Source organism: Peromyscus maniculatus, chromosome 8 (assembly GCF_049852395.1).
Source record: "Peromyscus maniculatus bairdii isolate BWxNUB_F1_BW_parent chromosome 8, HU_Pman_BW_mat_3.1, whole genome shotgun sequence".
NCBI classification, from domain to species: Eukaryota; Metazoa; Chordata; class Mammalia; order Rodentia; family Cricetidae; genus Peromyscus; species Peromyscus maniculatus.
The window spans coordinates 87,583,835-87,611,006 of record NC_134859.1 but is presented as its reverse complement, the minus strand read 5'-3'; the positions used below and the strand labels follow the sequence as shown (position 1 = coordinate 87,611,006).

The following is a 27,172-nucleotide window of genomic DNA, read 5'->3' as shown; positions in this document are numbered from 1 at the left end:
AATTTGCTTAATTTATATTTAAAGGACTTTTGTGTATTGCATTGAAAGATTTCAGTTGATTCGATAAATCCTGCAAGTGAGGGAGGTCTTTCCTGGGTTCTTTTAATAGCAGGTGGCCTTTTTACAGCATTGTGACAGTTGGTATAATAAGACTTTTCCGGCAGATTTCCACCCAGTACAGTTTCAGTCTGTCAGCACAATAGGTAACTCCATTTTCCTTCTCCTTTCTTCTAGCAGTCTTGTCTTGTTAGGGGGGCTTACCAGGACAGTGTTGGGGAAGTATGAAAAGGGAGGACAGCCTTGCCAGTTTGCACTTTAAAATATGTCAGAAATGAACCATGAATCTCACATGCCATGTCCTAGACTCAAGCTGCAATCTCCTGTAGCATCGACAGTGTTAAACTGTTCCTGCCGGGGATGTAGCTTAGTGTCAGTGCTTTCCTAGCCCATACAGATCCCTGGGTTTGATCCCCAGTACCAGAGGGGGGTACCAAAAACTATGACTTTTGTCCTTCTTCCAGGCAACCCTGAATTGATTTCCCTTTTGCATATACAGAGAATAGGAAAGGAAACAAAAATCTTTTTTTTTTTTTTTTTAATTTTAATTTTTATTTTTTTCAAGACAGGGTTTCTCTGTGTAGTTTTGGTGCCTGTCCTGGATCTCACTCTGTAGACCAGGCTGGCCTCTAGTTCACAGAGATTCTCCCTGACTCTGCCTCCCGAGTGCTGGGATTAAAGGTACGTGCCACCACTGCCCGGTGGAAACAGATCTTTAAAAGAAATATGCTTACATACTTAGTTATGTTACAGTAAAGAATCTATCTTTACAAATAGAATGTTTGAAGCTTTTTTCCCCTACTATGTGCCATATAGACCAGGCTGGCTCAAAGTCACAGAGATCCACCTACCTCTACTTACTGAGTGCTAGGATTAAAGATGTGCACCACCACACCTGGCTACTTTGGGATACTTTTGATTGAAGTTTCTAGTTTGTTCTTTTTTTTTTCCAATAATTTTATTTTTTATTTCATGTGCACCAGTGTTTTACCTGCATGTATGTCTGTGTGAGGGTATCAGATCCTCTGGAACTGGAGTTACAGATAGCAGACAGTCGTGAGCTGCCATGGGGTGCTGGGAATTGAACCCAGGTCCTCTGGAAGAGCAGCCAGTGCTCTTAACCTCTAAGCCGTCTGTCTCTCCAGCCCTGGTTTGCTCTTTTCTTTCTTTTTTTTTTTTTTTTTTTTGGTTTTTTGAGACAGGGTTTCTCTGTGTAGCTTTGCAGAGATCCGCCTGGCTCTGCCTCCCGAGTGCTGGGATTAAAGGCGTGCGGTGGTTTGCTCTTTTCTTTTTTTAATTTTTTTTTATGATTTATTTATTTTATTATGTATACAGCATGGCCAGAAGAGGGCACCAGATCTCATTACAGATGGTTGTGAGCCACCATGTGGTTGCTGGGAATTGAACTCAGGACCTCTGGAAGAGCAGTCAGTGCTCTTAACCTCTGAGCCATCTCTCCAGCCCGGTTTGCTCTTTTCAAATGCTGTTTGTTGTGTCTTGACTTGCACCCAGGTAGTGGGTGGATGGTGAGAAGGCCAGCCATACCACAGATGAATGTGGTGTGAAGAGGGAACGCTGGGCAATAAGGACCTCCTTCAGCATTCTGAGTCTCTGCTGTCACTCCATACCACCTTCCACACCAATATGCTTTTGTCACCTACTTTGTAGTGTTCTTCCAGTGACAAATGGGGAAACACTTTTCAGGAGACTATATTATTAAGATCTGAAGGCTGTGACCTGTTTTGTATTGAGAAGTCAGTTGCCCTCAGTGGATTACCTGAAAATTTTTTCCTGGAAGCTTGCAAGCCTAGCATTTGGGAGGAGACCGCAGAACTGCCACAAATTCAAGGCTAGCCTCCGTGTTTAGACACTGTCCCCAACTCTCAAACCCAGCCCTTCAAAACCAAAACCAAAAGAGACAGCAGTTGTGACACACTGGAAAAATTCAGTGTTGGCTTTCAGTGGCTCACTTACAAAGCATGTGTGTGGTGTGTGCAAGGCCCTAGAAGTTTGCACTCTGAACAGCAGAGGCAAAGGAAAACCGGCTGTATGCGGGAATGTCTAAATGTCCCCTGTGGGAGGGTGACTGTAGGCTGGAATAACAAGCAAGATGAAAGGCTACAGCGTGAACTAGTTTGTGTTGTTGATACTGTTTTGGTGGATTTTTGTTGTTTTGTTTTGTTTTTTAAGATTATTTCTACTTTATTTTATGTGTATGAATGTTTTGCCTGCAAGTATGGATGTGCACCACTCTGGTTCCTTGAGGTCTGAAGAGGCCGTTGGATCCCCTGCAGCTGGAGTTCTGGATGGTTGTGAGCTACCATGTGGGTGCTGGGAACTGAACCCAGGTCCTCTGGAAGCCAGAGCAGCAACTGTTCTTCCCCAGTGTGCCTGCCGTCTCTCCAGCCCTGGTTTGCTGTTTTTTTTTTTTTTTTTTTTTTTTTTTGGCTCATTTTCTTTTTCTTTTTTTTTTTTTTTCTTTTTATTTTCCTATTTTCCATCACAGGCAATTTATTTTGTTCTATTCATTCACAGTTAATACAGAAAATACTTGGAAACATTTCCATATAATGTTTGACACAGAAATCATCAAATAGAAGTATACAATGTTGACAGGAGGCAGTACATTTATAATTTATAAGCCCAAATGTATTTATAAATTAGAAATGGAAAGATCTACAAATGAAATTATGAAGGTTCACCAAAGTCATTTAATCTGTCAGTTTCTCATTCATTTTTATGTCTTAATAATATTCTATTGTATGAATAAGCCACATTTTATTTCTCTCCAGTATTTGATAGCTATTTGAGTTGTTTTAACTTTTTTACTATTAGCAACACACTGCTGTAAACCTTCATGTACATGTTTCATAGGTGCACATGTCAGTAGTTTGAGGGTATATTCCTAAGGGTAGAATTGTTGAGTAACAGAGTAACAATGTTTTGCATTTTGACCAACCACCAAACTGTTTTGCCAAAGTGGCACACCATTTTACAATCTCACCAAATCCGTGTTTTTAAGGCTCTGATTTTTGTACAAAAGCATTCAATCATTCTGTCAGACCAAACCAGGAAAAGTAAGCTATAGTTCAGAGCTGTTCTATTCCATTTACTATGCAAGGCCATTCTTGGCATTTGCAACTCTCAGCCCTTTTGAGTATTCTTGCAGTGTTCACCTTTTCCTCCACCACTTTTTTTTTTCTTCTTTTTTTTCTGGTTTATTTCTATCTATTACAAATGTATAAAAAATCCTCCATCAACGCTGCTGATAGCAGCAGAACCTTGAGAAATATACCTTTGGTTTGCCTCAGAAAAGGAACACATATTGCACTGTAAAGTTTATAAAATTGGCACAAAACATTGTGATAATGTTACAATACAGTTTTAAGAGTTCAGTGACTAATGGGGAGCCGATGGGATACATGCAGAACTGTGAAAGCGATCTCACTTAGCCAGCTGTACACGTAGACTGTAAATCTACATTCAGATCATTTCTGAACTAAGACTATCATCTCAGTTTATCTGTTGAGGTCAACCAGGAAACCCTAGAATATACCTTGATTTTTGCAAAAAACAAAATAGGGGAAGGAGTTTCTTCAGCATCAGTCCACGAGTAACAGTATCCTAACAGGCAAAGTGTTCTCTCGCTGTCAACATAGAATGAACTGCTGCTGGAGGTCAACTTGGGCTTTAATTTGCATTAGCACTTACATGCATAGTAGTCCAAGTTGTTGACCTCATGACTTTAAAAAGTAACTCTAAAAAAGTAAAATGGCCCTTCTTGGAAGACTAAAGAAAGACATCCAGCCATAGTTGTAAAAAGTCTCATCAAAACAATATACCCTTTTATGAATTATGCCTCAATTAAAAAAAAAAAGGTAGCCCCAAATAAGAAGCAGCTCTGAAAAAGAAAATATAACTTAAGATATTTGAAAAAAACAAGGTGAATACAGGTTCAAAAATAATTAAGATACATTTTATTAAGGCTACCTAGAATTAGGCTTTAAAGAATTCTACCATTTCAAGTTTACCACTAGTTACTAGATACCTATTTACAAACAAAATGTTCACCTTTTTTGTTCCTTTATCAAGAGAAAAATCTACCTTAAGACTATGAGGGTGGTGATGGGGAGGGACTAGAAAACAAGATTCAAACAATCCCATGCAAATATCACATTTTTCAAATGGAAGAACTCCAAACTGCACTAGAAGATCCAATCACTAAGACACTTTCCATTGAAATGATTTAAGTACAACTACATGGCACCAAGGTTTAGGCCTAATATAGGCCTGACAACCAAGTCCTTGTTTTCTGGAAGAAAGGCCTCAAAAGTCCCACTCAATTCCACTTAACAATACTTCAAAGATCAATTAGGTTTTCCTTTCCTTAATATTTTTGTTTTTGACTTCTAATCTTAAAGACTAGATGAAAACTTAGCTCATTTCCCAGAAGGCATTGCTTCCCTTTGCTCTATGAAAGAGTCCACCAAGACCTCTTCCTCAAAACCATCTAGCCCCCAGCCTCCAGCCTGTGTTTGTGATGCATCTTTCTCAACATCCTGAAAAGGTAATGTAGGTAAAATATGCTCATGAACATTAAAACTAGTTGTTAGAAAGACGTAACTAGCTTTATAATTTAAGTTTTAGAACATAAATACTTGCAGCTTAATCTGCACTGACAATGATTGTCGAAGCCTAGAATTCAACATTTACAAATTCTCATTCACCCCACACAAAACACACTATTATCACACAACTTGTATCTTGAGAGAATCTTCTGCTTTTTAAATCTTTGGCCTCCCAGTCAATCCCAAGTTCAACCAACTTTTCCGAGTTCTGGTAATTACCTGGACCACTGAGGCATTGCCACAGGACTTCTTCTCTTTTGAAACATCCTTTTTCTCTAGATATTAGGATAGCTACACCAGCTTGTTTCTTCTGTGGTGTATGTTGGTGTGGGATTATCTATTGCTTGATTTTTCATGGATGTGTTTAGCTTCTTTGGGTTGAATTTTCCCTTCTAGTGCTTTCTGTAGGGCTGGGTTTGTAGACAGGTATTGATTAAATCTGGTTTTATCCTGGAATATTTTGTTTACTCCGCCTATGGTGATTAAGAGTTTTGCTGGGTATAATAGTCTGGGTTGGCATCCGTGGTCTCTTAGTGTCTGCATGAGATTTGTCCATGATCTTCTTGCTTTCATAGTCTCTATTGAGTAGTCTGGTGTTATTCTGATGGGTTTACCTTTATATGTTACTTGGTCTTTTTCCTTTGCAGCTCTTAATATTTTTTCTTTGTTCTGTGTGTTTAGTGTTTTGATTATTATGTGGCGAGGGGACTTTTTTTTTGGATCCAGCCTATTCGGTGTTCTGTAAGCTTCTTGTATCTTCATAGGTATTTCTTTCTTTAGGTTAGGAAAGTTTTCTTCTATGATTTTGTTGAATATATTTTCTGTGCCTTTGAGTTGGTATTCTTCTCCTTCTTCTATCCCTATTATTCTTAGGTTTGGTCTTTTCATGGTGTCCCAAATTTCCTGGACGTTTTGTATTACGACTTTTTTGTCTTTAGTATTTTCTTTGACTGACGAATCTATTTTCTCTATCATGTCTTCAGTGTCAGAGATTCTCTGTTCCATCTCTTGCAATCGGTTGGTTATGCTTGTTTCTGTAGTTCCTGTTCGTTTTGTCAGGATTTCTATTTCCAGCATTCCCTCAGCATGTGTTTTCTTTATTGTCTCAAATTCATTTTTCAGATCTTGGAATGTTTCTTTCATCTGTTTAATTGCTTTTTCTTGGCTTGATTTGATTTCTTCCCATTTTTTGTTCATTTTTTCTTCCATTTCTTTAAGGGAATTTTTTATTTCCTCTTTAATGGAGTTTTTCATTTCCTCCTTAAGGGAAGTTTTTATTTCCTCTTTAAGAGAGTTTTTCATTTCCTCTTTAAGGAAAGTTTTTATTTCCTCTTTAAGGTAGTTTTTCATTTCCTCTTTAAGGAAAGTTTTTATTTCCTCATTGAGGGAATGTTTTATTTCTTCTTTAAGAGCCTCTATCATCTTTTTAAAGTCATTTTTAGGGTTGATCTCTTCTGTTTCTTCTGTCATGGTATGTTTAGGTCTTGTAGGTGTAGAATCACTAGGTTCTGATGTTGCCATATAGGTCTTTATGTTGTTGCCTGTATTTTTGCACTGGCGTCTACTCATCTTTTCTTCTGTGTGGTGCAGGTGGTGTCCGTGTCTGAGAGTGCCTCTCTTGTTCTAATTTTTAGTCTTGGTTTAGTAGGGGTTCTTGGTTAAATTGGTGCTATTGGGCTGTTTCTTCAGGGACAGCTGATTTCAGTCGGTGAATTATATACTTATGATTCTGGTGATCTGGTTTAGTGGCTGGGTAGCGCCTTCTACTGTGTTCCCAGGTCACGTTCCCAGGTCACGTTTTGTTCATTTGTCATCTCCTCAGCTGATCTTGTTTCTTCAGACTTCAAACTGTAGGCATCTGAATCCTCTCTCAGATGGGTTTCAGCTGAGCAGGGTAGTCTCACCAACACCTCCAAGTTGTTGGGTTTCACAGGATCAGCAGCTGGGCCCTGGGTTGTCCCCAGAAGGAGTGCCCAGACTCGCCCTGGTTCTGACCCACGGAGATAGCCTCTTCCCCAGGTGTTGGGGCTAGGGGCATCCCCGTTCCAAGCTGCGTCCGCTCATCTCTGTCCCCAGGCCTGTCCACCCCTGTGGCCCGCTGCCACAGGCCCACCTGCGTCCACTTGTCTCCGCTGCTGGGCCTGTATGTCTCTGGCAACTGCGGCTGGGTCTGTCTACCTCTGCGGGCTGCCAACGGGCCTGTATATCTCTGCCGGCTGCCACTGTGGGCCTACCTATCTCTGCTTGTCACTGCTGCCGGGCCCATCCACCTCTGCGAACTGCCACGGGGCCTGTATGTCTCTGCTGGTTGCCGCTGGGCCTGTATGTCCCTGTTGGCCACTGCCACCAGGCCCTTCCACCTCCGCGAGTCACCAACCTGCGTCTGCCCGTCTCCGCCCCGTGGCCTATCCACTTCTGTGGGCCGCCGCTGCAGGGCCTGAATGTCTCTGTCGGCCGTCTCCGCCGGGCCTGTCCACCTCTGTCTGCTTATCTCTGCTGCAGGGCCTGTCCACCTCTGTGGACAGCCGCTGGGCCTGAGTGTCTCAGCCAGCTGCCGCCGGGCCTAAATGTCCCTGTCGGTGGCTGCCGCCGGACCCGTCTACCTCCGCGGGCCGCCGCCACAGGCCTACCTGCGTCTGCTTGTCTCCGCCATCTTCGGCTCCCTGGTTTGCTGTTTTGAGAGTAGATCTCAGAGGATGCAGGCCGGCCTCGAACTTAATGTGACCGGGCTTGACTTGGAAATCCTCATCTCTTGACTCTGTATCCTAAGTGTGGGGTGCAGGCTTTGGACACCACACCTGGCAGACTTTGTTATATTGTGTTTTGTTTTTGAAACAGTCTCAGTTTGTAACCCAGGCTGGCCTGGAACTTACTGTGTAGCACAGGGTGTCCTCAAATGCCAAGCAGTCCCCTCTGTCTGAACCTCCCCAAATTGAGGAATTTCAGGTGTGAACTACTATGTCTATCTGAAAGGAGTCCTTTTAATTTAGTTTGAATGTCTCTGAGTAGAATGTGAATAGGCTGGGTTATTTCTTTTGAACTCCTTGGGGTCCATCAGCCTGTTGGACAGATCTATAAATCACTTCCAGTATCATACTAACTTGAAGCTTGGCCCTAGACCTCATACTGCTCCGGTGAGGTTAGAGGGACCATCCTGAAGTGTAGTAATGTGGCTCTCCTTTTCCTTTCCAGGGAAGCAGAGTCCTTCAAGGAACAAGGGAACGCATACTATGCTAAGAAGGACTACAGTGAAGCTTACAACTACTATACAAAAGCCATAGGTGAGAAAGAAGGACCTGGTGGCTGCGTAGACAGGTTTATTGCCAGACCTGCTGCAGGGGTTCCTGCCTACGAAGCACCTTTTGCTTAGTGAGCTGGTGAGCTCATGACTAATCAATCGTCTTGGGATCAGTGATTTTTTTCCTAGTTGAGATGCCCATCACATGCATCTGATTGTTGGTGCTTCCTTTTTCTATCTTAGGAAATAGCCTTTGAGGATAAAATTGAATCTTATCTCCATGCTTTAATTTGCCAGCATATTTTATTTATTTTTATGACAGTTTCATGTAATCCAGCATTGAACTTGCTTTTGTAGTTGAAGATGATCTTGAACACACACACAGCAAGAGCTCTTGTTTTGTTGTGTCCTGTTGAGGCGCTGGGAATGAAATCAGATCTTTCTGAATGCCTGTGTAGAAAGGCTCTACCTTTGTACTACAGGCCAGCCCCTAAAGCCATAACTTTTAAAATTGGGTGCATCATTGCTCTTTCCATTTCCAAAAATAGAAGTTTGGCTGTGACCTTTAGAGAGAGTGTGTCAGCATAGGAAGAGATTACATGCAGTCCAGGGTTTCTACTTGCTCTCTACTTCTCATTCACCCCCTCAGGCTTTTTATTTTTATTATTATTAGTGTGTGTGTACATTCATGTGTGCTTGCTGTGGCACATGTGGAAGTCAAGGAAACTTGCTGGAGTTGGTACTCCTTCAGCATGTGAACCATGTGGAATGTAACTTAGGTCATGGAGCTTGACAAATGCCTTTATCTGCTAAGGCTGGCCCTGTTTGTTTTTTAAATTAACGTTATTGAAAAAAAAAAATCACATACCTAAATTAACGAGACTTGACAGTTAGAAAAGGCATTTTGAAGCTGTGGAGCATGACATTAGATTTTACCCTTTTACTGTCAAATACATTTTTAATATACTTATCCATCACTAAAACCAAAAATCTCCACGACAGAATGAGAACTAGATAAGCTTTTAGGTTTATATCCTCTTTTATAACTTATGTCCATTATCTGCATTTACTCTTTACTCATGTCCAAATAGTTAACCCTTTCTTGTGTCTTTGCTGCATGTTGCACTATACTTACATGTGTGTTCATTTGTTTACATGTATATAGAAGTCATAGGCTATGATTTGCACATGAGGGAGACCATGTAGTTTTTTTTTCTTTCTGAGATTATGTGATCTCGCTTACTATTACACATTCTAGGTCCCTCAGTTTTCAGCACATTTTGTGATTACATCTTCCTTAATTGAACAGAATCCCATCTCTATGGACATCGAGGTTTATCTCAGTTCTTTGCTGTAGGGATCATCCTCAATTGTTTTTCCACATTAGTCATGGAGGCAGAGTCTCTCAGTCAAATCTAGAGCTAGTTGATAGCTAATTTGTTCAGGGAGTTCCCTATCTGTGCCCTCTGAGGTTGGAGTTACAGGCAGGTCACCATGCTTGCCCATGGGTCTGAACATCTTGAAGGTGATTCTCACTGTATGACAAGTGTAAATACTGAGACAGCTCTCCAGGCCTCCCTTGAAATAGTTTCTCTGAGACATGGCCCTCTAGTTTTAAATCAGTAGCCTTGCCTGAACTTTTTGTTTTGTTTTGTCTGAGACAGCCTCACTATGTAGCCTTGGCTGGCTTGGAACTGGCTACCATAGACCAGGCTGGTCTTAAACTTAAATGATCTTCTATTTCTGTCTCTGGAGTTCTGGGATTAAAGGTATGAACCACCATACCCAGCTGAACTTTTTTTTTTTTTTTTTTAAACTTTTTGTTTGTTGGTTTGTTTTTTGAGACAGGGTTTTTCTGTGTAGTTTTGGTGCCTGTCCTAGATCTTGCTCTGTAGAGCAGGTTGGCCTCGAACTCACAGAGATCCACCTGCCTCTGCCTCCCAAGTGCTAGGTTTAAAGGCATGTGCCACCACCACCCAGCACATATTTTTATATTTTTAAATTTTATGTGCATTGAGTGTTTTGTATGTATGTACATGTCCCCACAAAAATTAAGAGGGTATCATATCAGATCCCTTGGAATGGGCATTACAGATGCTTATGAACCACCATATAGGTGCTAGGATCAAACCCGAGTCCTCTGTAAGAGCAACAAGTTCTCTTCCTCGCTGAGCCATCTCTCTAGTCCTCTGTGCTGAACTTTGTGTTCTCTTACTTTTCCTATAGATATGTGTCCTAAAAATGCTAGCTATTATGGTAATCGAGCAGCCACATTGATGATGCTTGGACGGTTCCGGGAAGCTCTCGGAGATGCACAGCAGTCAGTGAGATTGGATGACAGTTTTGTCCGGGTATGTAGTGTGGCTCTTTGGTGAAGGCTGAGTGTCTACCGTTGTGTTCCTCTAGCCCAGGGTTTCCCAGGTCTGCAGATCATTCTCTAGAGTGCTGTCCTGAGCAGTGCAGATACTAACCATCAGGAGCACTTCCTCTTTCCATTGTGACAGCCACCACCATCTCTAATTGTGACAAATGTCCCCTGAAGAGCAAGTGCTCCCCTTGAGAACCCCTCCCCTAGCCTTCTCGCCGTGTGTTGGTTTATGGAGTGTTTATTGTTGGTGTTGATTTTTTTCTGCCTCTGCAGTCATACTCCTTTCCTTCCCTCTGTGCTCTTTCTCTAGGGACACCTCCGAGAAGGCAAATGCCACCTCTCACTTGGGAATGCAATGGCAGCATGTCGCAGTTTCCAAAGAGCCCTAGAACTGGATCATAAAAATGCCCAGGCACAACAGGAGGTAGGTCTGATCTGCTAGTCTGAGAGGTGATGGGTTGTGGTGCATCTGGAAGGAATGGTGGCCCAAAAGACAGGACTGCCAGTCCCACTTCACCAGCAGCCACACTTAGCTGACTGAAGGCAAATCTCATAGTCTCTGGGACTGTTTCCTTAACTGTTGAATGGGTTTTGAGTCTGTAAAAAGTGGAAGGTTTCTGAGATGACTGACTATCGAATGGGCAGATGCTTCAAGGAACTAAGTTGAGTAAAGTTAAAGCATTTGAGTAAATTCAAGGCTGGGATGTAGCTCAGTTATAGAGCACTTGTCTAGCATGTTCTGGGACCGGGATTCAGACCTTGGTGCTGTCAAACAGAATTAGAGTGTGTTCAAATCTGGCTTAAGTTGGTAGCACACATCTTTCAGTTCTGCCCTCATTCAGTTGGTGCCTAGATGCATTTTAGTGAGCATCTCAAAACTGCCCAACTCCTAGCCTGCACTGTCTATATTTTGTGTAACTCGTTGTATGGCTTCTGTCTTCCTAACAAGAAGTTCAAATTAAGCATAAAGTTTGGGTCTTGCTCTTTCCTATTTTCTCTTAAAAGATAGGGTCTCAGGGCTGGGAATGTAGCTCAGCAGGCAGAGTGCTCGCCAGGCATGGATGAGGCCCTGGGTTCAATCCCCATTCCCAGTAAACCCATACATGGTGGTGCATACTTTGGAATCCCAGATACATAATAAGTGTAAGGCTAGCCCAGGGTACATGAGACCTTGTCTCAGACAAAAAAGAATGTCTCCATGTAGCCCAGGCTAACTGGCCTCATCCTTCACCAACATTTTTAGGAAATACTCAATTTAATTCTAATTTTCCTTACTCTGTGTGTGTGTTTATGTGTGTACTAGAAATCAGTGTGTTTTGTGGTTTTATTTTGTTTTTGTTTTTAAGCTTATGTGTGTACATGTTCTTGTTTGTACGAGGGCAGGCTTGCACTGGCTTTGGTAATCATGTTAGAGATCAGGGTTGCTGTCTTACCTTCCACCTTGTTTGGAACAGGGTCTCTAGTTTTTGTCTTTGAGATGAGGGTCTCACTATGTACCCCTAACTGGCCTGGAACTCACTACATAGACCAGGCTGCCCTTTGCCTCTCAAGGGTCTCAAGGGTTGGGATTAAAAGTGTACATTACCATGCCCAGCAAGACAGAGTCTCTTCTTGCTTCTACATCCTCACCCAGGCCAGCCGAGACTCCAGCTACTAGGGAGTCAGTCCACTTTCCCACCCCACCCTGCCAGAGCAGCGCTGGGTTTGCATGTGCACATGGCCATGTCTGTTTCAGTGTAGGTTCTGGGATTTGATCTCAGTTTACACACTGAGTCATCGCCTTAACCTTGCTTTCTTTGTTTGTTTGTTTGTTTGTTTGTTTATATATGCCACCTGTATATTCATGCCTACAGAAGCCAAAAGAGTGTGTCAAATCCCCTGGAGCTGGAGTTACAAGTTGTGAGCTTCCTAATGCGTGCTGGGGCTGAACTCAGTACTAAGGAAGAAGAGCAAGAGCCCCGACCACTGGGCCATCTCTCCTATACCCCGCTCCATGCCTCCTCCACTTTTAATTGGATTTTTGAGACAAGATCTCTCTGTATCTCAAGCTATCCAACTCAATGTGTAATTCAGGCTAACCTCAAACTTGATATTCTCCTGCCTCAACCTCCTGAGTACTGGTATTATAGACATGTACACCATGCCTGGTTCTTTGATGTGACTTTTTTCCCCTTCTCTTTTGAGATAGGGCTTTATTGTGTAGCTATGTAGCTCTGACTGGCCTCACACTCTCAGAAATCTACCTGACTGTCTTTTAAGTGCTCGGATTGAAAGCATCTGCCACAATGCCTAGCTTCAGGTATTTTGTTGTTGCTGCTGAGACAGTCTGAACGTGTAGCCTTGGCTGTCCTTTAACTCACCACATAGACCAGGCTGGCCTCAAACTCAAGAGATCTGCCTGCCTCTGCCTCCCCAGTGCTGGGTTTACAGGTGTGTGCCACCACACCTGGCCTCACTGATATTCTTGAAAGAATAAATTCATCAAGGTCTTAGTGACTTGTGTGACTGGTCAACCTAAACTTAATGTATTTTTTTTTCTGGTGTAGTTCAAGAATGCCAATGCAGTCATGGAATATGAGAAAATAGCAGAAATGGATTTTGAAAAGCGAGATTTCCGGAAGGTAAGGTAGAAGTGAAGGAGCTTCCCCTCCTCGGTACTGTTCTAGTACAGAGAAACCTAGTATGATACAGTGTCACTTGAATTTGGTTTTCAGTTTTTTTCTCTCTTAAAAGTTATTTTCTTAATTATATTTGGCTTTTTTATAAAAAGCAAAAATCAACTTGCTTATTCCCATTGATTACATGAGGTAGTATCTCAGGACTGTACTGATTAATGAAGGAAAAGCCACTTGGAAGTAAATACAGGGGTTGAATAATCCATTTTTCTCTGATTATGAGAGTTAAACTCTTCTGTGGAATAGGTGCTATAAAGCAGAGTGTGGAGAAGCCCTTATTTATGTTTTTGGAGAGTGTGTGTAATCTGTTGCCACACCCTCGTGCAGCAGTCTCCCGGCCTCGGCCTCCGGAGTGCTGGGCTGAAGCCTGAGCCACCACTGTCTTTCGGATGGTATTTTGGGTCTTGCTGTGTCGTCCAGGCTTGCCTGAGACTTGGCAACCCTCTTGCTGCTACTATACCCAGCTTGGTGTTAGACCTTAATAAACATTACAGTATGTGGTAGTTCTTGACAATCTATGTGTTAAAGGGGATTGATGTATCTGAAAATTTAGTATGAAAGTTCCAGGATCTTTCTAGATCTTGGAGTTACGCATGAAGTATTGGTCCCTCTGTTTCTTAGATGCTAAAGAGAACTAGCTTTCACTAAAGAATCAAAGCAGGAAGTGGAAGGCCAGCAGATACCAAAAATCCTAATTGGGAGATTTTTTTCTTTTTCTTTTTCTTTTTTTTTTTTTTTTTTTTTGGTTTTTCGAGACAGGGTTTCTCTGCGTAGCTTTGCGCCTTTCCTGGAGCTCACTTGGTAGCCCAGGCTGGCCTCGAACTCACAGCGATCCGCCTGGCTCTGCCTCCTGAGTGCTGGGATTAAAGGCGTGCGCCACCACCGCCCGGCGAGATTTTTTTTTAGGGTCCATTTGATGAAGAGATTTCAGTCCAAGGGAGGAACTTGTTGCCTCAAATGTAGGAGTTTGCTCAGGGCTTTCAGTAGCAAGTGTTGAGTAAATGTTTTGGGGAACAAGTAAGCATCCGTCTTAACCCTCATGTTGTGAGGGCCTTTGCTCGGGAATTAATACATCTGACGAGCTTGTGCAGAGTCCCAATAATCACTATCGTCTTCCTCCTGGTGGGTAGCTTTGATAATCATAATGTCTTTGTAGTGTGATTCATGCTGTTTGGTGTGTGTGTGTGTGTGTGTGTGTGTGTGTGTGTGTGTGTGTGTGTGTGTGTGTGTGTGTGTGTGTTTGGAGAGCAGTTCTAACTACTGTCACATTTTTTCTGAGGCTCACATAGGCAAAAGCTTTGTCTTGAAAGCAGTCTTTTGGATTTCTTTTCTCTCTTGCCTACTCTGGAGCCAGCATCCTGAGTTTGTGACAGAATCCTCTGTCTCTGACATCCCAGCCCCCCCACTGTAGCTCATGGTGATGTCACAAATGAAGAATTATGATCCTGGCAGGGGAAACAGATGAACTTGGAAGAAACAAAGATCTTGTTTGCCTGCAGCTGTCCCCACTGGGGACGCGTGGGGGTGGGAGGCGAAGCACTGAGCCTCCAGCTGATGCTCCGCACCACGGGCAGAGCCGGCTCTGCATAGAACGCTGTCCTCGGGAGGCCAGAGGGTGTGGCCGCTGAAATGGTGACTGGCTTTTTTCTCTCCTTCTACTTCTGTTTGAAGAAATCAGTACCACAGCTCCACCTACTTGATACTTTAGTGGTGGTCACTGTCCCTGAAACTTGCAGGGACCTGTGCCACCCAAGGAGCACTGCCATCTTATCATCTGTCTTGGCAGCACAAAAAGTCTTAGTGAACAGCTCAGTGTTTCAGTATTTACTTTCTTGCTTGTGGGTTTTTCTTTTTTGTTTTTGAAACAAGGTTTCTTTATGTAGCCTTGGGTATCCTGGAACTCAGAGATCTGCATGCCTCTGCCTCCCCAGTGCTTGGATGAAAGGCGTGGGCCACCACTGCCTGGCTTTTTTTGTTTTTTGAGTCAAGGTCTCTATATAGCACTGGCTGTGCTGGAACTCACCTTGTAGACCAGGCTGGCCTTGAACTCAGAGATGTGCTTGCTACTGCACCCATCTTACTTGGGTTTTAATCTCAATTTTTGAATAGATCTCATTCATGGTGCAAAAGCTAAAAAGTATGAAAAAAATGTTTAGTGATGAGTTCCCTTCAAACAGGCCCTCTGATTGGCCTAGTTTTTACTCCTCTTTCTGCTCCCTGTCCCCAGTGTCAAGCAGGTAGGTAAGAGCTCTACCATTGACCTGTATCTCTGGCCCTATCCACAGTTCATGTATCTTCCATTTTCTTGTACCATGTTGTTGTACATACATCAGATATAGATTTTTAGTTTTGTTTGCATGAATGGTAGTGTACTATTCATATTCTGTAACACCCCCCCCAATAGGTCTTTCCACAGTAGTACATGGAACATTTGTGCATTCTACTTTAGAGTTAGAGTATACCATTATAGCAATGTACATTGATAAAAGTTATCTTTCATTTCTTTTAGAATTCATATTCAGAGTCTTAGAGGTAGTGGTGTCCCCAGATTTCTCCTTTGGTCTGCTATTCTTAGGGAGAATATGATTTAGTGAGGCTATCCCAGGAATAGCAGCTAAATAGAAATGAAAGCTCAGAGAACAAAATTGTGAAAGGAGAAAGGGGCGTGAACTCATGGAGACCTATGTAGCTTGGTAGATGTGTGAGATACTGGGCTTGAGGTTTCCACACAGCAGCCTGTAGGGAGTAGTAATGTGACAACCGTTAGAATCCTTCCGAATGGACTTTCACTGAAACTTGTCTACTGAGATAAATGTAAGAAGGGCCAACCCAGTAGTTAGCTGTGAAACTTGATGGGTGTGGTGGCAAACTGCTTTAAACCCAGCACCTAGGAGGCAGAAGAAGGTAGATCTCTGTGAGTTCAGGGCCAACCTGGTCTAAATGGTAAGTTGTAGGCCATCTAGAGCTACACAGAGAAACTGTTCTTTCAAGTGTTTTCAAAAATTAGTTGGTGTGTATCAGTATTTTGCCTCCATGTATGTCTGTACAGCTTTGGATCCCTTGGGACTAAAATTATAGACAGTTGTGAGCTACCATGTGGGTTCTGGGAATTGAACCCAGGTCTTCTGGAAGAACAGCCAGTGCTCTTGAGCACTGAGCCATTTCTCCAGGCTTATAACCCCCTCCCCCCCCAAATCTTTTAAGTAGGTGAAGCTGTTGTCACAGGAAAAGAAGGAAGACAGCAGTTTCTGTAATATGCACAACACTGATTCAGTGCCAGGTTATTCTTGCCATTCTTGTCTTGCTTAGCAGGTTAAGCCTTACAAACATTGAAAGTAGTAAATAACAGTGTCTGTGAGAAGAATGTGAGCTTTGATCCTAGTCACTGTGGGTTCACCATGGAGGATGCTTAGCTTGGTTAAGGTTAGAGGATCTGGAGTCCTGCTGTATGTAAGGTAGAACTTGGGTGACCTAGAACCTTGCTTGGTTCTCTATTTCTTAGTCTTCTCATCACTAAAATAAAGGTAATGTTATCACTTATTAATTCTGTGGGCTAATAAAGTACTTACTTATTATTAGCTGTCATTATATGATTCTGCTGTTCTCATTTTATTGTTTTCATTGAATAAATATGTATAAACCACTAAGCAGTGAACCCAGGTAGTGTCTGAGCATTGAGTCTGTTGTTGTGACCAAACTCAAGTGAAGACATTTCTGGAGTCCAAGATGAAGAGCTTATTTGCTTTCCTCTTCCCTTAGGTTGTTTTCTGCATGGACCGTGCCCTAGAATTCGCCCCTGCCTGCCATCGCTTCAAAATCCTCAAAGCAGAATGTTTAGCAATGCTGGGTCGATACCCAGAAGCACAGTTTGTGGCCAGGTACGCAGTCTGGCCAGTTCTTCACTGAGATGCAGATAGGACCTGCAGGTGCTGGCTGGCTGCTCTCTACATCTACATGAGAGCTGTGGGTGTGTCAGCTAGGCTTGTTCAGACCTTCCTGGAGTTAAAGCCAAAGGTTAAATCAGATTAGATCCAAGACCCACAAGGTACGAAGGATGTAGTGGTGCAGCAGGTGCTTGACCGTATGTGAAAGAATTTAATGAGTGTGTGTTTGTTTTAACGTTTAATTTCATGTATATCTAGGATAGAAGGACAACTCTTTGGGAGTTGGTTCTCTCCTTCCACCTATGGAAGGTTTGGGGCATTGAATTTAGGTGGTCAGGCTTGGCAGCTAATGCTCTTAGCTGGTGAGAAGCCGCACTGGCCTGGGTTGGTTGGTTTGAATGTAGTCCTTTCTACTCCAGGAAACTCTTTAGCTATCCATATAGTAACTATTTTATCCTTTGCAGGTCTCTATTGCAACTGCTCAGCTCTGCCCTCTGCCATTATAGTGCAGAAGCAGCCACAGATAATAGCTGAGTTGGTATAAATCAAATTTTATTTACATGATCCAGTGGCAGGGTTAGGGATATAGCTCAGCAGTAAAATGTAGCCTGTGTAGCCTGGCTTCAGTCCCAGTACCATAGGAGTGGTAGGGAGGCAGTTGCAGAAGTTCTGGCATGGTGTGGCTCATTGGTAGACCTTGTACTTAGCTTGGCTAAGCCTTTAATTCAGTTCCTATTACCAAACTATAAGGGGGAAAAGAAATAAAAAATAGTAAAAGAAAGGACTTACCCTGTGGGCATTAGTTTTTCAACCCATCTTCTAGTCCAATAAAAGATTGTGAGGCACGCCTTTAATCCCAGCACTTGGGAGGCAGAGGCAGGTGGATCTCTGTGAGTTCAAGGCCAGCCTGGTCTACAAAGTGAGTTCCAGGACAGCCAGGACTGTTACCCAGAGAAATTCTGTCTTGGAAACACAAAAGAAAAGATTGAGACACAAGAAATGTGTTGGGTGAGAATAGTGGTGGGGAGAGGTTGGGCTCAGCGGGAAGACGTTTGCCTCTCGTGTACAAGGTCCTGGGTTTAATCCCTGATAATGCTGGAGGTGGGGAGAATGAAGAAAGAAAAATTTATTGACGATAACTAGACGTAGTTTATTTTAACAAGGTTTGAGAGTAGTTCTTAGGAATCTGTTTACCTGTGAGTACTTTGAATACTAGAGCCATGGTGGAGGAACAGTCTGACCACAGATGGTAGGAATGGTCAGGACATTCCAAATCACAGCTGAATGTGTTCTTTTTATTGCAGTGATATTTTACGAATGGATTCTACCAATGCTGATGCTCTGTATGTCCGTGGTCTTTGCCTTTATTATGAAGATTGTATTGAGAAGGCCGTTCAGTTTTTTGTGCAGGCTCTCAGGATGGCTCCTGACCACGAGAAGGCTTGTATTGCTTGCAGAGTAAGTTCTTGGCATGATGACCTAAGAATCAGAGTGGGAATAAAGCTTCCTTTCATAGCTTAAGTTATGAGTGAAACTAGGGCTGTAGCTCAGTGGTAGGGTGTCTGTTTATCATGCCTGGGGGCCTGGGTTCCATCCCTGGTACTAAGTGGGAAGAGAGGAGAATAATGATGCTGGCTAGACTGGAAGAATTGAGACTCAGAAGGACTGTGACAGCTCCATTTGTCACTTTGTCAGAGCATCCCTGAGCAGGGCGAGGGGGGGGGGGGCTGTCCTATCAGACTGCTGGGGTTGAAGAAATTGAAAATGCTATCCTCACTGTTGAGAGAACTGAGGCTTTCTGGGTTGAACTGATCACACCTTGCTTTTCTCTAGAATGCCAAAGCCCTGAAAGCCAAAAAGGAAGACGGGAATAAAGCATTTAAGGAAGGAAATTACAAGCTAGCATATGAACTGTACACAGAAGCCTTGGGGATAGACCCCAACAACATAAAAACAAATGCTAAACTCTACTGTAATCGGGGTACGGTTAATTCCAAGGTAAGCGTTTGGTCTGGGATGTCAGAAGTCTTCGGAGATCTGCTCAGCAGGAATAAGCCAGATACAAGAAGGAAGGATGTCCCTGTCTTGTAAGGAACTACCTTCTGAGGTGCAAACTCACCTATTTTGTGGCATTGAGACCTTGTGGGGCAGCTTGGCAGGCTGTCCCTCCTGTCTGTCCTCCTCAGTTGTCTCTTGGCATTTGAACAAGTGTCTCCTCTTTACATTGGTGCTAGGGTTTGTTTATTCTTCAGGAGTGAGATAGAGGAAATTAACAATGTTCATTGGGCTTTTTAAAATCCCCAAGTAACTGATCGTCACCATGTATAACTGAGAGTGACCAAAGTCGTCCTGTGACCCTATCCACAATGAGAAAGGTTAGGCTTCTGCTCCTGTAGAATTCTAGTAGTTAAAAATTGCAGTCTTGGCAAAAAAAAAAAAAAAAGGTGGGCGGTGGCGCACGCCTGTCCTGTCTTGAAAAACCAAAAAAAAAAAAAAAAAAAAAAAATTGGAGTCTTGGGCTGGAGAGATGGCTCAGCGGTTAAAAGCACTGGCTGCTCTTCCAGAGGTCCTGAGTTCAATTCCCAGCAACAACATGGTAATTCACAACCATCTATAATGAGATCTGGTGCCCTCTTCTGATGTGCAGGCATACACACAGGCAGAATACTGTATACATAATAAATAAATAACTCTTTTAAAAAAAATTGCAGTCTTTCTGGTCCCTGTAGTTGACCTGTGGAAGAGTGAAGGGTGGGACCGTGGGACCTATCGTTTTGGTTAGGCACTAACATGACATGCTAAGGAACTTAACAGTGACTGGCTTTTATCACATAGTAAAGAAACCAGTTTGGAATTTGGTGTCCTTAGTCCTGATTTTGCCAGTGACCAAGAACACGGTAAGACAGGGATCTAGCCATGTTCACAGTTTCTGGACTTCTTCCATCAGTGACGATGTGAAGTGTGATTGCTCGCTCTCTCTCTTGAAGCTTAGGAAACTAGATGATGCCATAGACGACTGTACAAATGCGGTGAAGCTCGATGATACCTACATAAAAGCCTATTTGAGAAGAGCTCAGTGGTGAGTGCCGCTGGAGGGGGGACAGGCTTGCCACTGGTCAACTAGGGGAATTGCATTATGGTTGACAAAACAGACCCAGGGATGTTGTGAGGTCATTTGGTCCTTCCCCCTGCCTCTAGGTGGGATTGTTCCAGCCCTAGACTATCTTTATAGACCTCCAGCCGAGGAGATTGCACACGCTCCCTCAGTCTCCCATGCCTGTGTCTAACGCCCCTCACGGTCAGTAAGTTTCCTCTGATGCCTGACCCAAATTCCTTCTGTTAACATGTGAATCCATTTCCTTTGGAGACTTTCTTTTGTGGTGTTCACTTCCGCTCTAACTTGGCACAGTGCTTGGCACGTCAGTGCTCACCCAGTGAGTGTTCTGTTGATGGATGGATGATGCTTGGAAGAGGGAAGAAGGAAGGGTTTTGAGAGACGGTTGAGCTGTCCCTGCCTGTTTGTCAAGGGCAGGGAAGGCACAGTGGAAGGCGATTTCACTTGCCTCAGTGGTACAGCTATATAAAAAAACAACTTTTGATAGACTCAGGATAAATAGTCCATGCCAGGTGTGCCAAGCACAGTGGGCTCTGTGACGAGGATCGTGCCTGCTCCTCGGCCCCAGATGCTAGGTGCTCCCCAGCCTTTTTGTTCATTTTACTCTTGAATCCATTCCCCTGGAGAATTTTATTCAGACAGAACAGTGTCAAGGGCTAGAGTGATGTCTCAAAAGTATTCTTCAGGCTTAGGTGTGGTGGCATGTGCCTAGAACTCTAGCACTTACGAGGTTGTGGCAGGAGACTCAACATTAGCGCAAGCAGGGCCAATTTGGGCTACATAGTTATCCAAACCAGGCTGGGCTACAGAGTAAGACTTTGTCTCACAAAAAATAGAACGGGGGGTGGGGGGGGGAGATGCCAGCCAGTAGGGACCTGAGATCAGATCTCTAGGACCCACATGCGTTCAGATGTCTGGAATTCCAGCACTCCTACAATAGGAGAATCCCCAGCAGCTCTCACGCCAGGTTGCCTGGCCTATTATAGGGTGGTAAACAAGAGACCCTGTCTCCAAGTGGGAGACAACGCTACTCAGTTGTCCCTTCACCTCTGTGTGTGTTCCTTGGTGAATGTGAGCCTGCATTCACACAGAAACTGCACACACCACAGCTCTGGGTTTAACACCTGGCACAGTGAACCAAAAAAAAGTCATGTCATTTCCTGCTACTCTCTAATCGAGAACTTCCTGATTGTTGTTGTTGTTTTTAAGATTGGCTAGGCTAGCCTCAGACTTACGTATAAAACCAGGATGCCTTTAAACTTCTAATCCTCCTGTCCCCACCTTTCCCAGGTGATGGGATTGTAAGCCTGCAGCAACACCTTTTGTATGTAGTTCATACATGCTAGGAAAGCACTAGACAGGCTGAGCTACATCCCTGGGCCTGTGACAGGGTTTTTCCCCATCTCAGCCTGGGGCAGTGGTTCTGGTTTTAAAGATTGAAAAGGAAAATGAAGTTCTTGGGTGTCATTTCCCCATTGCCCGTTTCATTCCTAATTATAAACTGTAAAGTCTAATTGCACAGCTACTGATGTTTAAACCAGAAACTCCCTCATCAGCGGTACAGAACCTCGGATTCTCACCGCTGTGATAGGAAAACTGCTAGAGTTGTGTTATCGATCCTGTGTTACTCATTCCATCTTCACACCCCACTGCCAGACAGAAATGGAAGGCTGGGCTGGAGGTATAGCTTAGTTGTATAGAACCTGCCTCACTCGCATGTGTGAGGCCCTGGGTTTAATATCGCCCTGCTCCTTACCCCACAAAAGAGAGTGGAAGTTGGTAGGCTGCTTGCCTACCATGCACAGAGCCCTGGATTCAGTCCCTGGCATATTGGGCTTAGTGTTTCATGCCTATATCCCAACACTCAGGAGGATCAGAAGTTCAAGGCTGGGCTAGAGAGATGGCCATTGGGTAAAGGAGTTTCCCACCAAGCTGGACAACCTGAACTCTATCCACAGGACTCACATGGTGGGAGCAGAAAACTGACTCCCAAGAATTACCAACTCTGACCTATGCACACTGTCCATATTCAAGAGCGTACACAATAAATGTATTTTTGGGTTTTTTCAAGACAGGGTTTCTCTGTGTAGTCCTGACTGTCCTAGAACTCACTCTGTAGACCAGGCTGGCCTCCAACTCACAAAAATCCACTTGCCTTTGCCTCCTGAGTGCTGGGATTAAAGGTGTGTGCCACCACTGCCCTGCCAGTAAATGTATTAAAAAATAAAATAAAATAAAAAATTCACAAGTTCAAGGACAGCCTGGGCTACATGAAACTGTCTCAAAAAATGAATAAAATTAAAAACGGCAGCAATAAAAAAAACCCTTTGGCCCAACTAAAGACTTTAAGCACCACAATATGCTATATAAGTGGTTTTCTTTTCAGTTTTCTCTAACAGCAAAAAGAGTGGCGTCCTGTAGTATCTACTCGCCTGATGCTGTCTATGTACCGTGGGAAAGGGATACGTGAAGAGTAGTCCATTCTTAGTCTGCTAGGAGACAGTGGAGTCGAAGATGGTTTTGTTTGTGTGTATGTGTGCTTATAGTCAGCAAAAATCAGAAATTGCTTTATCTGACAAGTCCCTGTTTTGTGTTAAGGATAGAACTGCTCTTGAGTGGCTTTTTGCCTTTGAAACTCCACCTGAGTTGAGGGGCGGTGGACACTTAGACATAGTTGGCTGAGAATATAGTAACAGTCCCCTAAAGCTGGTGGACTGCGAAAACATGCCAGCAGTTAGCTCTAGCCCTCCTGGAGGCCTGACCATTGTACGGTTGGGCTCAACTCAGCCTTTTTTTTTTTTTTTTTTTGGTTTTTTTGAGACAGGGTTTCTCTGCGTAGCTTTGCGCCTTTCCTGGAGCTCACTTGGTAGCCCAGGCTGGCCTCGAACTCACAGAGATCCGCCTGGCTCTGCCTCCCGAGTGCTGGGATTAAAGGCGTGCGCCACCACCGCCCGGCTTCAACTCAGCCTTAAAGTTGGGCAGATGGCAGATGTTTGCCACCTCACTTCCCACAAGCTAGAGCGATTCCTCTTCCCCTTAAAGCCTCATTTTCTACTTTTTCTTCAACATTTAAGAGACTTGGAAGGGTATTCTTGATTTTTAAAACGTGCAAAATAATGCAGCTCCTGATGGGCAACTCTCACACCTGTAAATCCCAGTACTTCAGAGGCTAAGATTGGAGGATAGCCAGTTGGGGCCAGCTTGGGCTACGTAGTAAGTTCCAATCCAGCCCAGGCTGCAGAAGAAGAAAGACCTTGTCTGAAAAATTACAAATTACAAAGAATGCAAGTCATTGTCATGGTACTTGTTTAATACATTATGCACAGGCCTAGAGATCATGTCAGAGTTACTAATGCGTCAGATTTTGTTGTTTATTTGTTTGTTTTTCGAGACAGGGTTTCTCTGTGTAGCTCTGGCTGTCCTGGAACTCACTCTGTAGCCCAGGCTGGCCTGGAGGTCAAAGTTCTGCCTGCCTCTGCCTCCTGAGTGCTGGGATTAAAGGCATGCACCACCACCTGGCAATGAATATTAAATTATTTTACTTCAGGTTATCTGATGCTTTGCCCTGTGAATTGTTTCTCTATATTCCTAGTACCCTCTGTCTATAGGACATTGTGGGCATTTGTTTTGTTTTGTTTTGTTTGTTTGTTTTGTTTTTTAAAGTCATAGATGATTATGTTTCCAGAAATTCAGAAATGACTAAGATGTCGAGCCTCTTTTTGGCCAGCCACATTGGTATCAGCCTCCCTGCCCTGGCCTCCAAAGCTGATGTGTGTAAAGATGGGCTGGCACGATGGAAGTATCAGCTGTTTCTCGGGAGTGTAGCAGATGTTGTATCTGATAGATGGAGAGGACAGACTTGGTGCCATCTGGTCATAAGAATTTGGAGGGCTGGAGAGGTGACTCAGTAGTTAAGTACTGATTGCTCTTCCAGAGGACCCAGGTTCAATTCCCAGCACCTAGGTGGCGGCTCACAATTGTCTTTAACTCCAAGATCTGACACCCTCACACAGACATACATGCAGGCAAAACACCAATGCACACAAGATAAAAATAAATTATTTTTAAAAAAGACGACAGCTTAGTTCTGTGGGAAACACTTTCAAAGTCGGATACTCTGCCTTTTCCCTTCAGTCCTCCCATTTTGGCCTAGGGATCCCTCTGCTTTTGTGCTACTGAAATCGAAGCAAGACTGTTGAGAATCCCTTCTTGTGTCTCACCTCTACCTCTGAGATTGGTTGATCTTAGTGGAAGCATTCAGCAGCAGCCTCCACCTGACCTTGATCCTTCCAGTGGCTCAGCTAACCCCACTTGTGCCTGGTTGGAGCTCCCTGCATGTTCAGAGCTCTATCACAGCAGTTTCTCCCTTGTGTTCCAGTCCTAGGGAGTCAAGATGGTGCCTTCACATGACCTTTCCTAAGGCGGCCCAGCTGGTGGGCAGTGCTGTGTCACCAAGAGCTTTCTCCCCAGCCACTACCCGCTTCTAGCAGAGGATCACTGGCTGGGTGCGAAATGCCATGAGGCTTCTTTGCCTTGAGGAACTGAAAATTAATTCATTTTTTAGATAAGGGATTCTACTGTTGGATGAAACATCCTATGGAAAGTGTGTATCTCTTGCATGAGTCTTGCCTTCTCCCTAGAAGGTCCCACAGGCCATTGCTTTTTGTGTCTGAGTGCTGTATTACCCTGTACTTCCTTCTCAGTTACATGGACACAGAGCAGTATGAAGAAGCTGTACGGGACTATGAAAAAGTGTATCAGACGGAGAAAACAAAAGGTATGAGAACAAAGGGCCATCAGACTCGGGGAGCTGTGGCCTTGTCGGTCCTAAATTAAAATGTGGGATGATTTGATGTCTCACTTAGGAGTGGACCTGGAGCTTATTTGATCACTACTAGCCTGGCAGCAGGCAACAGGGTTCCTGCTTAGGCACCTGTGTTCTGGTTCTAGCTCCTCCCTCCCTGTCATTTTCACTTCCTCTGTCTTCAGAAGGAAGCACCAAAAAAGACCCTTTTGTGGTTACCGAGGCTTCCATCCTCTGGGCAGCTGGGCTGGGACCCAGCAAGGGAAGCAGTAGATCTGTCTGTTGATGTCACCTGTCTCCCTCAGAACACAAACAGCTCCTTAAGAACGCACAGCTGGAACTGAAGAAGAGCAAGAGGAAAGATTACTACAAGATCCTGGGAGTGGACAAGAATGCCTCTGAGGATGAGATCAAGAAAGCTTACCGGAAACGGGCCTTGATGCACCATCCAGGTGAGCTCTGCAGAGGGGTACAGCAGGAAGAACCACAGGGCAAGTGCATGGGCACCTAGGAGACTCGCTCTTCAGTGGGAAGAAGGGGTGGTGAGCTCCCTGTCCTACAGAATGTGGGAGGTGCCACATTCCAAACTGGGACATAAACAGACTTTTCCTGTGACCCTGGTTTCACTGAATCCTCTAGATCGGCACAGTGGGGCCAGCGCTGAGGTTCAGAAGGAGGAAGAAAAGAAGTTCAAGGAAGTGGGAGAGGCTTTTACCATCCTTTCTGATCCCAAGAAAAAGACTCGTTACGACAGTGGACAGGACCTGGATGAGGAGGGCATGAACATGGGCGGTGAGTTGGTTTGGGCTCCTGGAATGAAGGTGGTCCCTGTAAAACATTTTTTTCCCTAAAGCACCAGAAAAGGCCCTGTTGTTGGTACCAAGGCTTCTGCCCTCTGGGCTGGGACACTCCAGAGGTGAAGTCCGTAAGTGGTCAGCCAGTGATGTGAGACAGCAGGCTGTCACAAAAAGATGAGCTAGGACAGGAGCCATCGGGACTGCTGGGGCTTGGCAGAACGGAGCCCAGTGCTAGTTCCAGGAGTCAGGGTCTGCAGTCTGCTGCCTTGAGCTTGCTGACACTCAAGTGAAAAGTGAGCCATCTCAGTAATAGCCCAGCGTTAGAGGAGGGCAGCGTAGTGCAGATGACATTTCTAAGGAAGGAGACAGTAGGCAGAGCAGGCTGAGGCAGAGCAAGCTTTCCCTCTGGACTGCTCTTGGAGGAGAACAGACGCCGGAACTGGGGTGGGGGAAAGGTTTGCTAACATCTAGGCTGAAATGATGGAAGTGATACTCAGAATTCTACTGCGTCTGGTTCCTCAGACTCTTCTGATTTTCCCTTTTTGGTCTCTTCCATGCTTCTCACCAGATTTTGATGCAAACAACATTTTCAAGGCATTCTTCGGTGGCCCTGGGGGCTTCAGCTTTGAAGGTGGGTATCCCTGCTGCTCTTGAGAGCTCCCAAGCGATAAGCCAACACTGACCCCTCACTCAGTCTGAGTGGAGACAGCTGGATCCTTGGTCAACAGAACGTGTATGCACTCTAGGGTGCTTGGAACCCTTCTCAGTGCACTTGGCAGGGTCAGAGAAGCATCACCAAGGCCCTTAGTAACCAGCCTTGTTCACTAGAGCAAATGTGTTCAGAAGCTACACACAAAATGCACCTCCAGCCCAGTGGTTGGGTGTGCCTTGCATGCTGGCCCTTGCATTCATGGCTCAGACGGTTTGGTACCCTTGGAGTCTCTGGGTTTGGATTAAGCTGCCCTTGAAGACTTCTGTAACAGCTATGGTTTTCCTAAGGAAATCCACAGAGCAACTAACAAGCCTTTCTTTTCCCTTTCAGCATCTGGCCCAGGGAATTTCTTCTTTCAGTTTGGCTAATGAAGGGCAACTACTCAGAACCCAGAAAATGCAGACTCGCTCAGTTTAACCATGAATGTGGACGGTTCACCTCCTCCATCGTGTCCCCATGTACTTAGAGCAGTTTCGTTTTCTCAGTTGGGTGCCCTGTGTCTGTATGAGTGGGGTGAAGGAAAGGGAGCCAGCGCTGAGGACTGGGGAGGGGAGGGAAGCCAGGGGTAGACAGGGAGGCAGCTTGTGAATTTTTGTTGTATTGTTTAACTTTATTAAAAAAGAAAATAAAATGTTTTGACCATTTTTTTGGTCCTTAGCTTTGGTAGCTTCTCTGTACCTGGAGTTCATCCACGAGCACAGGTGCCTAGTGTGCATGTGCATGTGTGTGCATGCTCTGCTTTTGTTTGGTTTAGATGGTCTTGGGCTGCCCTGGAGCAGGGCAGTCCTCCTGCCTCAGCCCTGTCCGGTGCTGGGATTACAATATGAGCGACCACACTGTCGTGCTCGTATTGTTCTTACTGTCACTGTGGGCTTGAGGACGTGGACATGAAAA

At 44.3% G+C, this 27,172-nt stretch overlaps 1 protein-coding gene across 2 annotated transcripts in view; it reads left to right on the top strand.

The window, feature by feature from the left end:
• The window catches only part of Dnajc7 (DnaJ heat shock protein family (Hsp40) member C7), a 43,494-nt gene extending 16,572 nt beyond the window's left edge, over positions 1–26,922 (top strand). For both annotated transcript variants that reach the window (XM_006992889.4, XM_042282807.2), the window contains exons 2-14: positions 7,878–7,966; positions 10,150–10,274; positions 10,602–10,715; positions 12,838–12,912; positions 16,726–16,844; positions 18,155–18,308; positions 18,684–18,848; positions 19,838–19,929; positions 24,669–24,742; positions 25,075–25,221; positions 25,409–25,561; positions 26,135–26,197; positions 26,609–26,922. In XM_006992889.4, coding sequence (XP_006992951.1) covers positions 7,878–7,966; positions 10,150–10,274; positions 10,602–10,715; positions 12,838–12,912; positions 16,726–16,844; positions 18,155–18,308; positions 18,684–18,848; positions 19,838–19,929; positions 24,669–24,742; positions 25,075–25,221; positions 25,409–25,561; positions 26,135–26,197; positions 26,609–26,646 — 1,408 coding nt within the window. In that variant the 3' untranslated portion in view covers positions 26,647–26,922. The remainder of the gene's footprint in view (positions 1–7,877; positions 7,967–10,149; positions 10,275–10,601; positions 10,716–12,837; positions 12,913–16,725; positions 16,845–18,154; positions 18,309–18,683; positions 18,849–19,837; positions 19,930–24,668; positions 24,743–25,074; positions 25,222–25,408; positions 25,562–26,134; positions 26,198–26,608) is intronic.
• Positions 26,923–27,172: the final 250 nt, after the last annotated feature.